This window comes from Pyrus communis, chromosome 17, assembly GCF_963583255.1.
Source record: "Pyrus communis chromosome 17, drPyrComm1.1, whole genome shotgun sequence".
NCBI lineage: Eukaryota > Viridiplantae > Streptophyta > Magnoliopsida > Rosales > Rosaceae > Pyrus > Pyrus communis.
In genome coordinates, this window is record NC_084819.1 from 2,634,584 (window position 1) to 2,648,741 (window position 14,158).

The window sequence follows — 14,158 nt, forward strand, 5'->3', positions numbered from 1 at the left end:
GTTGTTCGTGCTTCTTTACTAAAGGCGCGTCTCCTGTTATCCTATTAGGGAGACCCTTCACAAACAACAACGAAGTAAGCTTGAACCTCGGGCCTTACGATGTGTGTTTTTTGGGTATGCATCAAGGCAGAAAGGATATTGTTGTTATCACCCTCCGACGAAAAAGTTGTTTGTCACTATAGATGTTGCGTTTCATGAGAATGATATGTACTTTGCCAATCCTGAGTCTTCACTTCAGGGGGAGAATCAGAAAGAAGTTCAAACTCTTGATTATACTATTCCAAATATAGATAAAGTAAATGATTTGGATTTAAGTGGTGATGTCTTGGAAATAAGTGGTGACCATTCACACGAAAACAATGATGTGAATGAATTGGAATTAAGTGGTAATGTCTTGGAAACAAGTGGTGATCATTCACATGGAAACAATGTTGAAAACCTTGAAAGGGACGCGTTGACATCGCCAGATAACTCACTACCTGATAGCACACTGCCAGTTTCTTCACCACAGGACAGCCCTATGTCGCCAACTACCTCATAGTCGATCATGAGTCCCAATAACCATAATCAATCGTCTTCGATCCCGAATGCACCACCATCATGTCGTCTCCCTGATTGCGTCAACCGAGGTATTTCTAAACTTACTTATAATGCCGACCTTAAATGCAAAACTAGGTATCCGGTGAGTAAGCCGAACCCTAAATCTAATGTGTTATACCTGTTAAGTAATTATGTGTCTACCAGTCACCTGTCAGAATCAAATAAGTCGTTTGTGCATCAATTATCTACTGTATCTATTCCTAACAGTGTGCAGGAGGCTTTAGCTGATCCACATTGGCAAGCAGCAATGAATGAAGAGTTGAAGTCTTTGAAGAAGAATGCTACCTAGGAGATCACAAATTTGCCAGCTGGCAAGAAACCTGTGGGATGCAAATGGGCCTATACTGTGAAATACAAAGTAGATGAGACGGTGGATTGTTTCAAGGCAAGACTGATAGCAAAAGGATACACTCAAAAATATGGAATCAACTACACAGATACATTTGCACCTGTAGCCAAGATCAACACAGTTCGTGTTTTGTTGTCCTTGGCTACAAATCTTAATTAGCCCTTACAATAGTTTGATGTGAAGAATGCCTTCTTGCATGGAGACTTGACATAAGAGATTTATATGGATCTTCCACTGGGATGTAATGCTCCAGATAAATACAAAAAAAAGTGTGCAGGTTGAAGAAATCCTTATATGGTTTGAAGCAATCCCCTCGGGCATGGTTTGGAAGATTCACAAAATCTATGAGAGCATTTGGCTACAAACAAAGTAACTCCGATCATACTCTGTTTCTCAAAAGACGAAATGGGAAACTTACTGCACTTATTGTGTATGTAGATGATATGGTGGTAACAGGTAATGACCTAGAAGACCGTGCGACCTTGCAAAGATATTTGTCTACAGAATTTTAGATGAAGGCCCTAGGATCCTTGAAATATTTTTTGGGGATTGAGGTATCGAGAAGTAGTTCGGGAAATTTTCTTATCACATATGAAGTATATTATTGATTTGTTGCACGAAACCGACATGTCAGCATGTCAACCAGTAGCTACACCATTAGAGGAAGGATTGAAGCTTAATGTTGATCCTAATCAAGTACCAGTTGACAAAGGGAGATACCAAAGGTTAGTAGGTCGTTTAATGTACTTGGCACACACAAGACTGGACCTTGCTTATGCCTGTGTAGTAAGTCAATACATGTACGATCCCAGAGAACAACATATGAATGCAGTGATGAGAATTTTGAGATATTTGAAAGGAAGTATCGGCAAAGGAATTTTGTTTAAAAGGAATAATCATCTTAGAGTTGAAAGTTATACCGATGTAGATTGGGCAGGTTCGATTGACGATAGGCGCTCAACATCAAGTTACTTTACATTCATTGGGGTTAACTTGGTTACATGGAGAAGTAAGAAACAAAATGTGGTTGCCTGTTCTAATGCACAAGCTAAATATAGAGGTATGGCTTTGGGAAATTGTGAAATTTTGTGGCTTAGGCTCTTGCTTCGCGATTTGGGTATACTACATGATCAGCTCATGAAATTATTTTGTGATAGTGAAACTGCCCATGACATTGCACATAATCCAGTACAACATGATAGAACAAAGCATGTGGAAGTTGATCAGTTCTTCATCAAAGAAAAATTAGAAGGGAAAATAATTGAGCTACCGAAAATAAGAACAGAGGATCAATTGGCAAATATCCTCATGAAAGCTGTTTCAAGTCATAAGTTTTCATGTTTCTTACACAAGTTGGGCATGAGTAACATATATGCACCAACTTGGGGGGGAGTGTTGACTTTGTATTTTAGGTAGGATTCCTAATTGATATCAATTCCGTGTAATCTCGTGTAATTAGTTTTCTTCCTATTACATTAGGGTTGTACACCTTGTATAAATACCTCTCATTGAGAAGAATAAAATCATCATTCAAAACATTCTCTTCTAGAATAACCTAGTTCATAAAAGAGCCTATTTTCCAATATGAAGTTAGGTGGATTATGTAACACCACTGACCATCATTTGGTTCCAACTCCAATGCCTTCTTGAAGCTTTCAACTGCAGTGTCGATGTCATTGAGTGTCATATAGGTCTGCAGCCAGCAAGATGCAGAGAAGTTAGATCATAAACAGCGACCAGAAGGTTTTATGAATTCTTGCCAATTAAAGATTATTACCTGGCCTTGGCGAAACAAAGCCTTCACATTATCTTCCCAATCATGCAAAGCAAAGTCTGTCCAATCACACAAAGCCTTCACCTATTTGTGCCAAATGTTAAACAGAAAGAAATCATAAACACAATATGTGACAATATTAAAAAGATTGATAGGTTAGCACACTTAAGTCTAAAACCTATCATGATATTGCAAAGTTTTGTAACCTGTTCGTAACGGTAGAAAAGGGTTGAGTAGTGTTTCCTCAGCACAAACAAAGCGCTTGTTGTTGTTGGGAAGAACATGAAAACACCTCCCACTTCCCTCAATTTCTTCTCTACAACTACCTACACACATTATATATGTAATTAAGTACATATCATTTCTTTTATCTTTTATTTTAAGATTAAAAAATTAATAATTCATTTTTAATTTAGTGAAATGAAGAACTACAAATAAAATAGATAGCCAAACCTTTCAAAGCCACCTCTCCTTATTACCTCCACATACAAATGCTTCCCTCTTGAATTCACATATATAAACAGCAATTTATATAAAATCAAAGACCCATACTTTTATAATTACACTAAAAGTTTAAAACCACCTTTAAATATTCTATAAAAAAAATAAAAAATAAATCTTAGAAATGCATATCAGTCCAAGGTCTCAAGTTCTCAGAGTGGGGAATTACTGATTAGAGCAGTTAATTCTCTGGTCCTTTTGAATGAATCAAGCATGCCATTTGAAAAAAACCAATGTAACTTTTGTCCATATTACCTAAACCATTGAACCAAAACAGGACAATTTAACTGCAAAAATCCCATTTTTCCTACTTTTGAATGAATCAAGCATGGCATTTCAAGACTTTGTATAAAAGATTATATAAACCAACTAAAAATCCCATTTTTTCCTACTTTTGAATGAATCAAGCATGCCATTTCAAAACAAATATAACTTTAGTCCTAAAAACAAATTTCACAAAACACACACATAGGGACAGACACCAACTAAATTGCAATTTCAAAACAAAAGTAACTTTTGTTCTTAAAACCAAGAATCACATATGCATACCAAAATCATAAACCTTATTTTCCAGACATAAAGGTCAAAATCTAAATGAAATAAAGTCTACCTTCTCAAGGTGTAATTCTTCACTTGGTACTGCACCCTCCCAAATCCTCTGCACATGGTACATTGCAATGCCTGCCAACCATTGTAAGTTCCACAGTTCCTGCACTTCAAGACTGTAGTTAAGAAATCATACAACTTCAATACACTATGAACCTAGTAATGTCATCAAGTTCACCAAGAAAAAAATTCACATCTAAAATTTTCTTACACCTAATTTCGCAGCTAGGAGAGCAACCATAAATAGTACCATGATTTTGGAAATTTACACATAAAACGTTCTAAATTTTTGTGTGCAAATTACTTCTGAATGATAGAGAATGGTGCCTAGCACAATAGAAGTAGTAGACTACAAAGACATAGAAAGGCAGCACCTTTACACAATAATACATATAATTTTCATTTTCTATAGTTTTAGCATGTATTTTTTGTTAGATGATCAATCTACACACACACGCATATGTACATGAATATATACAACATAGAAAATAAACATAACTAAAGACAAGGACCACCATCAAAATTGAACGGATAACGAAATTACCTTTGATATATCACCTTCTTTCCCATCTCTAATACAGTCATAAGTCCCTAAACAACTGCCTGAAACATGAAGAAAACCAGAGCAGAATACCCCACTCAGTATTATGAAGAAAACCTAGTAATGTTGTTCAGCTTAACCATCAAATTACACATTCATCAGCCAGAAATCAAAAGTCTAAATTATGGACATTCATTAAAAGGGTATGTATATAAGAAATGGAAAAGGGACCTGCATTCGGTTTCTTGAGAAACAAAGGGTAGTAAGCAACCAAAAATAAACATGGTGCAAATCAATCAAAATCCACTAAATCTTACTCTATAACCCAGAAAAAAAATATGACAAATATAAATGTGGCAAATCAAAAGGTAGACATACTGGAAGGTGTCGAATTCTTCTTCACAGATCCCTCAATCCACTGATATCATCGCTGTTCTTCAAAGTAGGAGCTGAGTCGAAAAATGACCACATATAAGTGGATTTTGATTGATTTGTGAAGAAGAATTCCATAGATGGCACAGATATCATCGCTGTTCTCAATTTTCACATAAACATAACTAATAACCACATATAAGTAGGAAAACAACTAAAAGATCAGATTTTTATCATGTTACAAATGAACTGAATAAAACCCATTATTTTTTAGATAAATATTGACCACACAAAGTAAATAAATAAATAAATAATTGAAGGATTTAGAGACACTTTGGTTTTGGGGTGTGAAAGGGGTGAAAAGAAATCCCTGGAAATCCCTACTTGCATACTTCTCCCTTACTCTTTTTCCCTAAACCCGTCCCATTCCCAGACAAAAATCGTCGAAAATCCTCTCCCCTAACCCCCTCACTATTTCGGTTTAGACCCACCCTCTGTGCAAACCTTATATACCCACCCTCTGTCACTCAGCGAATTGCCCTCAACCTACTCTGATTGAGACCAACGGAATAACCCCCTCCTAAGCGTGAATTACATGAATGCTCTCCGGAACTAAGAAGGGAAAATGGTAATTTCCCTACCCCCACTCCCGAATCGAAGATCCGCACGAAATCTCTCTCTCAACTCTCTCAGTGTGGCAAGCAACGTGGTTGTCCCTCTCCGTCTGATCTAGAATCCCCTAACGATCAATCCCAATCCGTCCCAAAATTAAGATGACAAAAGTGCCCTGCGGCCCTTCAATCTCAGCTGCGTGATCCTAACCCGAGATAGATATTTCCTTCATTTTAACGCCCTAAGGGCCGGGCTTATTAAGAATGTAAGAAAGGTCATCAAACACATGATGGGCGGCCCAAAACAAAGTAACCATACTAACCCACCCAGCCCCAGTTTGATGGCAGTGGCGTAAATAAAGTAAAATCAAGTGGCAAACAATTGACTGTAGCTAAGCTACAGTCAATTCACTCCTCAACTTCAGAATAGATAATGACATGCAACGCTACGTCTTTTTTCATCTCTGTCTTTTAATTTGGTCAAAACAAAAACTTGGATGAATCATGGCTTGTTTATATAAATTAAGAGTGAGTTTCTATACGTCAAATGGGGATCAATGTAGTTTCAAGTTGCAATGCAAAGAATTGAAGGATTCTGGTGATCAAGTTGGACGTGGATAAATTGCAGAAGAAAGTTATTTGCGTTACATGTTCATATCAGGCATCATTATTCTTTGTAGAAAATCGTAGGTACATTACCTAAGAGTCTATGACATAGGTCATAGCCTGAATGAAAAAGTGAGCCTTAACATATGGGCTTCGACAAGACCAAATTTTAATCTTCCGGAGTGTCAAAGATGACAGCTATAGGGGTAGTAACATTATGCTTATCAGAAAACCATCTCAAGTATCCCTGACCATATGGTACACCATCTTTTCCAGCGCCGTCTTGTGCGATAAAATCAACACGGTATGTAATTTCCTGGTTAACCTTTGTGAATGTAAGAACCTGCGGATTCACACTCATCCCCATTTGGTGTGGTACGAAAAGATCCAAGTTGTAAGTTGAAGTAGCCGGGCCAACGTTCTTCACAGTCCTTGTATAGTACTGGGACTGAGTCTGATTAGGACCTGCTTTAATAGAAAATGAAGGGTAATTGAGCTGTGCTTCTGGTATTACTCCAACTTCCGAGCATTTAACAGTTTGTTGGGTGATGATCTTAATCGCTGTTTCATTGTAATTCAAACCGCACAAGTAAGGAAAGTAATCCTCTGGTTTTATGTCGAAGATGAGCCCTGGGTCATTTGCCTTTGCAGGGTTGACATGGCCAGCACCAATTGCAAAGACGTCCACGGGGAAAAGCCCTTGGTCAATGATGGGCTTGCCTGCGAGGTTTAGTACATCAGCGGTTGTCATGATGGCAGATTTAATAGCAGCTGGAGACCAGTCAGGGTGTGATTTCTTGATCAAAGCCGCAATGCCGCTTAGGTGAGGAGTTGCCATTGAGGTGCCTGAAATTATGTTAAATGTTGCCTTAGGATTAGGAAGTGTGGCATTGTCTACTGATTCAGGCCATGCTGCTAGGATGTCAACGCCAGGTCCAATGATGTCAGGTTTCAAAATTCCCGGGCTTGATCTGCTTGGTCCTCGCGAAGAAAAGTGAGCGACCTTAGGAGCAAGTGCATCTCCGATTATACTGCCATAGGTGTTGAGCTTCTCATCTTCCGATTTAAGTATTCTGTCAGTGGTACTTGCTCCAACTGTGAGAATCCATGGGGCCTCATTCGACAAAGACTTATAGCGATTTCCTGCTCCGGAATTTCCAGCCGCACAACTGAAAAATATTCCTTTTTTAATTGCTGCAAATGCACCGATTGCAATCACATCATCGTAGAAAGGAAGTGAGGGGCCTCCAAGTGAAAGGGAAAGCACGTCCAAGCCATCTTCAACAGCGACATCAAGAGCAGCTAAGATATCGCCTTCGCTACAACCATCATCATAACAGACTTTGTACATTGCTAAGTGAGCATAAGGTGCCATGCCAACAGCCGTACCATTGGCCTCTCCAAACACACTGGCACCTTCCACAAAATTTCCAGCAGCGGTGCTAGAAGTGTGGGTGCCATGGCCAACGAGATCAAATGGACTTCCTGTAATATTCCCTTCTTCTGCACCTACGAAATTTTGTGCACCAATGAGCTTGTTGTTGCACACTGTTCCATTGAAGTCGCACTGGCCCTTCCATTTAGTTGGAGGAGGGGATACTCCTTCGTCACTGAATGAAGGATGATCGGGTCCAATGCCTGTATCCAAGAGTCCTATTATTACACCATCACCGTAATTTGCTTGTTTCCATAGTCCGTATCCTTGGTGTAACCCCAAGAAGTCAGGACTATGAGTAGTTAGCAAAGGAACCGTTTTCTCAAGATGAGCCGACAAAAACCCTTCTTTGTTTTCCATTGCTTTCACTTCCTCTGGTGTCAGTTTAGCTGCAAATCCAGTGACGGCACTGCGGTATGCATGAACGATCCTCTGCTGGTTTAAGTTCGTTGTAGTATCAGGCAAAAATGACTGGTACCAACTGTCTAAATCTGATTCTTCAGAAAATTTTGAGGAGGCCGGCTTTTCGAGAAAAACAATGTAAGTTTGGAGGGTATTTTGCTCCTCTTGTGCAACTGCCTTTGATAAGTAAAACATGATCAGAGTAAAACCAAGAAGATATATGACATGCATTGCTGCACCTTTCTTGTTCTCCATCTTTTAGTTTGGTTGAAGGAACTTGGAAGTGTTAGTCTACCATTTAAGTACGTATTTATATATTTGATAATTGTGATTAGTAGAGACAAAAAATGTGCTGGACTTAGTAATGCTCGCAGGTGGTGGCGATAGAGCTTATGCGACTGTTCTTTCATAGTGCGTTGCCAACTGGTTTATCATTCTTGTTAAAACCCTAAGGATCCTTTCAATAATAATTTGGTAGATAAAAACATGATAACCTCGAACAATGAAAGTTGCAAATATTCATTCTTGAGAAGCATTCTAGCTGGTATAAATGTATTGTTTCCAAATATTAAATTCAAATCTGGTCATTGATCACACAGCATCTTTATCCTTCTACACAACTTTGTTTATTTTTTGTCATTGGATTGAATGAATCATACTAAAAAAAATTAACAAAATTAAACAGAAGTGTGTAGGAAGTGAAAAAATGTTTGGTCATTTGTCCCTATTTATATATTGAGTGGGTAATTACATGTTTCATGGCGCCATTTTCTCTCGTTTGCAAGGATTAACGATTAAGCAATGAAATCTTATTAACCAAGCATATCAAGTGGCGTCAAAGTCCACATAACCCTCTAAATTCGAGGTACATATATTAAAGGTAGGAGATAATTTGATGAGATTAGCCGTGGATTGATTCAATGATATGGACAACTGATAACTCATTCCTCCCTCAGGTATCTTGGAAATTTTATATTACACTATGAAATATTGTAATATATAATTTTAATAATTGAATGAAAAGTAATATTAACCATATATTTTAGAAAGGTTATGTTGTTTAGGTGTATTCCCTTACTAAATGACGATGTATATACTTATAGATGAAAAGTTACATCTCTTTAATAAGTAATAATTGGGTTTCTATATAAACCCATGAAACCATTGGTATTATATGAAAGAAAATTAGAGTTAATATTTACTCTTGAGAAATAGGGTTTCCCCACTTTGTTTCTCTCACTCTTCATTTGTCAAATTTCGAGTCATGTCTTAAGAGTACAAAATTTATAAAGTTCGCCAAAGTCAAAAGATTGAAGTGCTTCGACTTCGGATTATAGATTGTTGAATCCTGAGAGACAGACGCCTATCGAACTTGACACACCCCGACCTAGGATGTCCACTAAAACTCTGAATCGAGCTGTGTTGGCCGACACCTAAAAGGTGACGAAGCCATAAAGTGCAGTGATGTGGAAAATGTGAATAAATTTAAACCTAAAAGTGCCTAAATACAAGAGTGCGCGGTGAGCGGGAATGAACTCATTTCACACGTGATGACAAAACATAAGTACAGTACTGTAAGATAGGGTGAGAATTATACCATCGATGGTAATCGTCTACACCAAGATTTGCCAATAATCCTCGTCGGTGTGAAAACTCTGCTACTAGAACCTAGAGGGGCGAAAAAATAAGGGTGAGCGGGCCCAGGCAATGGCCCACTCTTGCTTTTGGGTGGAGATTTCCCTATTCCTGACGAGCCCTCACTTGAAATTGGGCCCATGACTACGTTGGGGTTCGATTCTTTTGGTTTAAATCCTTTTATTATGGGTCGGCTTTTGTGCCCTCGCAGATGGTGTCCTCAAAAATGAATCTAGGCAGAGGAAAGTCTCCGTAGGAGTGCTAGGAAGCGGCAGCTCACACGGAGTTCCCAGAAGAATTTAGTTGTGGGATCTGCTAGCTCCAATCTCGCTTCCCCTAACCTCAGTCTATCTACCTGCTTGGAGTTAAGTGTTGGCGGGAAGGTAGGTGATAAGAGACTACGGACAGATGAGCTTCGAGCTAGAGATGAGGGTCCCCCTGTTTTCAAGAAAACATGCTCTAGTACATCGGTAGGGTTTGCCGGCGCGCATCCCCGTCATTCACAATGAATGCTTTAAGTTAGAATTGTCGAGGTCTCGGGGACTCTCGTGCAGTTCAAGCCCTGTTGGAAATTATCCAACGTCAGTGTCCCCGATTGGTTTTCCTCCGCAAAACCAAAGGTAGTGTAAAAGCGATGTACAAGATAAGGAATTTGGAGTTTAATCAGAGTTTTATTGTTTCGAGTAATGGGCGCTCTGGTGGGTGGTGTTTACTTTGGGCTGATGACTTGGAGTTGGACATGAAGTCGTCTTCCATGAATCACATTAATTCGCTGTGTAAAGAAGCTGGTACTGAGTAGTGGTGGAGACATACTAAATTTTATGGGCACCTAGCGACGGCGAACTGACACTTATCATGGTCGCTACTAACTAGCTTGGGGCAGCCGGAGGCATTACCTTGGCTATGCTTAGGTGATTTTAATGAAATTCTCAGTGTCCAGGAGCAGCTTGGGGGTAATGTAAGGCGGGAAAGCTAGATAGATGGGTCTCGTAATGCTATTCAGAGTTTCCAATTGGTGGACATGGGAAATGTCGGTAATGATTTTACTTGGACTGATAATCGAGAGAAGGAGGTGCGGTGTCGTTTGGACCGTGCCTTCTCTACTAACTCTTGGTTACGACTGTTTTCGATGTCCAGAGTGTGCCACTTACTCTTCCAAGTCTGATCATTTGCCATTGGTTGTGGAGATTCGAAACTTTAATTCCGGGAGCCCTCGTAGGGGGAGGAGAATAAAATTTGAGAAAATGTGGTTACAGAGGGAAGGTTGTGAAAATGTAATCCGGCATGCATGGGCTTCTCCGAGTTTAATTAGGTGTCCCGTTGTTTCAAGTTTGTGAGGAGATTCATGCCACACGAGTCGCATTATTGGATTGGCAAAGGTCCACTTTTGGTTCGACGATACTTGAAATTGCGAAAGTAAGGAATAAATTGAGATTTTCATTCGATCACCCACCTTCGGTTGAACTTAAGGCGTGTCAAGAAGATTTGATGGGGGCCTATTGGCTTACCGTGTGTTTGCCACTACCATGCACTGTGACTTTGTGAGCAGTCAGCTAGCTTTAATAAAAGGTATGAAATGATGGGACATGGATCTCTCCGGATCCAATTGTCCTAATCCTAGGGATCCATCAATTCGGACCATTGAAATTTGATCAAATGGTTAAAGTTATTATAACTTTTAAAGTGAGCTCTTGTTTATAACCGTTGAATCAAATTTCAAAAGCCCGGATTGATGGATCCCTAGGATTAGGACAATTGGATCCGGAGAGGATCCATGTCCTGAAGATGTTCTTTTCTTCATGTGTTTGAACGCCTTGAATTTTTTATTCGCAGAAGGTTAAGGTGCTTGAGTTGGTTTCTTTTTGTTTTTTCCTCTCCTTGATGATTTTCTAGGAAAGCCTGAGCACCATAAGATTTTCAATAATTTAATAAATCTCATTCGTCTCAAATATCCACAGACGGAGCCAATGGAGGCTCACTGAGGTATATGTTCCCACTTAAAGTGATTCATTTGTTAAATTCTAGACTACAATTATATAATACACACGCGTTTTCTTTGAAGAAAATATATGTATCTAATATCCAACATACATTCATACATTCATACTGCATATACTCCATATTAAATATTATATGAGCAAAAGTGCTCTTATTCAGTCATTCAAACTAAAAAACCTCTCCCGCATAATCATGTATTAATATTTTTCTTATCACTTTGTCATTTTCCACTATTACACTGAAATTTTAGTAACATTGGAATTATGATGCATCATCATTTGAAATCATCCCTATTATCATATTAAGTATAAGCCATACTATAATAAGGTTTTCTTAGTTGATTTTCGAATTGCCCCCACTAGAAGAAATTTCTAGCTCGTTCCCTGCAAATATCCCGTTGTCTTTCTTTGATATATTATCAAGCTCTCACTTCTTTCCCTTCTTTTTCACTCCCAATTTACAAGTCTATTGTTAGTTCCTTGAGAGAAGCATGAACAGATAGAGTGTATCTCGAAGAAACGATATTATCTACACTAAAGGGATGCGGAAGTAGGCTAAATCTCACAATGAGCTAGCACGAGTGGGCATAAAAATCGTAGAACCGCAAAACCGAATCGAACCTCGACAAAATAAACCGTAAAAAACCGGGTTGACTGAAAAAGGTCAACGTAGGTTCAAGAACGAAACCGAACTGTTCATACCGATTTGGTTCCAATTTTCATGTTGATAGAACCGCTTAGAACCGAACTGAACCGTGAATATAAATAATTAATTAAATTTAATAGTTGTATATAGATGTCATTAAGGCCTCGTTTGCGACGTCGTATATAACACCAGATAGGACTATTAAAACGAAATCAGATGTTTGCTGTCCTAATGTATTAAATAGTACCGGAGTAATTATCCGGCTCGACCAATTTAGTACGCTTTACGCCTGGTTAATTAGGATCAAGATCCTCTCCTGATCTTTGTATGGGGATTCTCATGACCAACAAGTGTGAGCCGTTGGATGAAAATCCAACAGCTATAATTATTATAACTTTAAAGGGATTCCCTGTTTGTAGTCATTGGATTTTCATCCAACGATCCACACTTGTTGATCATGAGGATCCCCATACAAAGATCAGGAGAGGAGAGGATCCTGATCCCTATACACCCCAAAGGGAGCGTATTATTAGTTCGACTCCCTCCCTCCCTTTACCCGCACCCTCTTCCTCTTCGGTTGTGTCGAAGACTAGAAGGTGCCTGAGCCAGACCATCCGGGTCACGGTCATGGACCTCGGCAGTTAACCGGCCCCAATCTGATGGTGGTGGGTTGACGTTGGTTTCTCTCGGTTCACTTCGGAGCTCTCTTCGATTTGCAGCATCCATGAAGTTCTCCGTCCTACAAATAGTTTTAACGCACTAGACCCTAAGTTCGAGCAACAGTTCTTGACAGGGATTTTCAATTTGATAGAAACCCAGTTTGCGGACGGTTCATATTTGTCAACCATGAAGCAAATGGTTTCAGCAGAGCCCAGAACGAATTTTACGACCCCCTTCCCCCTTCTTTGTTTTCTAATAGCAATTAAGTTTCCTTATTTCTGGGTAATTTGGGATTCGTTTCAGATGTATAGAGGGGGAAGATTTGCTTGAACTGGTAAGGAGAAGGGAGTGAGGGTGTCTGGAGGCGGTGCGGTGGAGAAGATCTGGGGGAGAAAGGATTTTTTATTTTTTTATAATTTGGTTTAAATAAAGGACAAATAGAAATTGCAATAACAAAGTTCAAAATGACAAACATGATTATTTTTATTTTATTTTTTAATTTGATGCATTTGGTTGTTGTGAATTTTTGTAAAAATAAAAAAAAAAATCCATTTTTTTCGTTAGTCATCAAATTTTTTTTGTAAAAATAATATAATCTGATCTCTTATATGGTACGGTACCAAACACGTTATAAATAAAACAGTCATTAGTACGATATTGCATCAAACGCTCGATTAATTTAGTCAGTACAGTCCGATGGTAGATTATCATATCCGATTGAAATAGTCAGTACAGTTTGAGTTGCCAAATAATGCCTAAATGAGTAGTGAAAACCAAACTGGTTTCACCTAGTGCAACTGCATGGGAACATTTAAGTCTTTCACTTGCATGGTTCGCCTCTTGAGATAAGCACATATTTGGAAGAAAAAAATAAATAAAATGTCATTTTCTATCATAGATCTCCAAATTTGATATTCAGGTTTCAACTTCATATTTTCCTTGGATAGAATGATCTTAAAGTGTTCAGTTACATCCTTTTTTTTCTTTCCCTTTTCCTTGGGCATTTTTTTAATCTCTTGATGAGTTTCTTTTAGGCTTGAATTATTGTATTTGTACTAACACTTATTGCACAGCGCGCGGATGTATTGTATTATGAATGTATAAGTACATTTGATTTTTTTTTTTTCTTTTTTTTTTGTTTGCTTGCTTGGTGTCAAGGACATTTACATTTTGATTTAGTATTTGAATGATATGTTTGTCTGTAACTTTGTGTAACCATTTTAGGAGTGATATTTGAATGCATGCATGCAAAAAACAAGGAGACTTTGAATACCATTTTGATTTGGTATTCAAAATTTAGTATTCGGAATTGTAAACCGGAATGAACCGAACCGAAACAAGCGTAAACCAAGTCGCACAGTTTTGGCAATAAGTTTAAGCGAACCCCATCAAACCGAACCGTTGATATTTTCCAGTTCAGGTT

At 38.5% G+C, this 14,158-nt stretch overlaps 2 protein-coding genes across 2 annotated transcripts; both read right to left on the bottom strand.

The window, feature by feature from the left end:
• Nucleotides 1-2,208: 2,208 nt before the first annotated feature.
• LOC137723227 (uncharacterized) lies at nt 2,209-4,608 on the bottom strand. Its single transcript, XM_068462388.1, has 6 exons — nt 4,603-4,608; nt 4,375-4,488; nt 3,835-3,933; nt 2,930-3,049; nt 2,727-2,807; nt 2,209-2,642 (listed from the first exon to the last, which is right to left on the bottom strand). The coding sequence occupies exons 1-6, from the start codon at nt 4,606-4,608 to the stop codon at nt 2,505-2,507; spliced, it is 558 nt and encodes a 185-aa protein (XP_068318489.1). The 3' UTR covers nt 2,209-2,504.
• A 1,521-nt stretch (nt 4,609-6,129) lies between these two features.
• LOC137722244 (subtilisin-like protease) lies at nt 6,130-8,052 on the bottom strand. Its single transcript, XM_068461201.1, has one exon. The coding sequence runs from the start codon at nt 8,050-8,052 to the stop codon at nt 6,130-6,132; it is 1,923 nt and encodes a 640-aa protein (XP_068317302.1).
• Between the last annotated feature and the right edge of the window lie 6,106 nt (nt 8,053-14,158).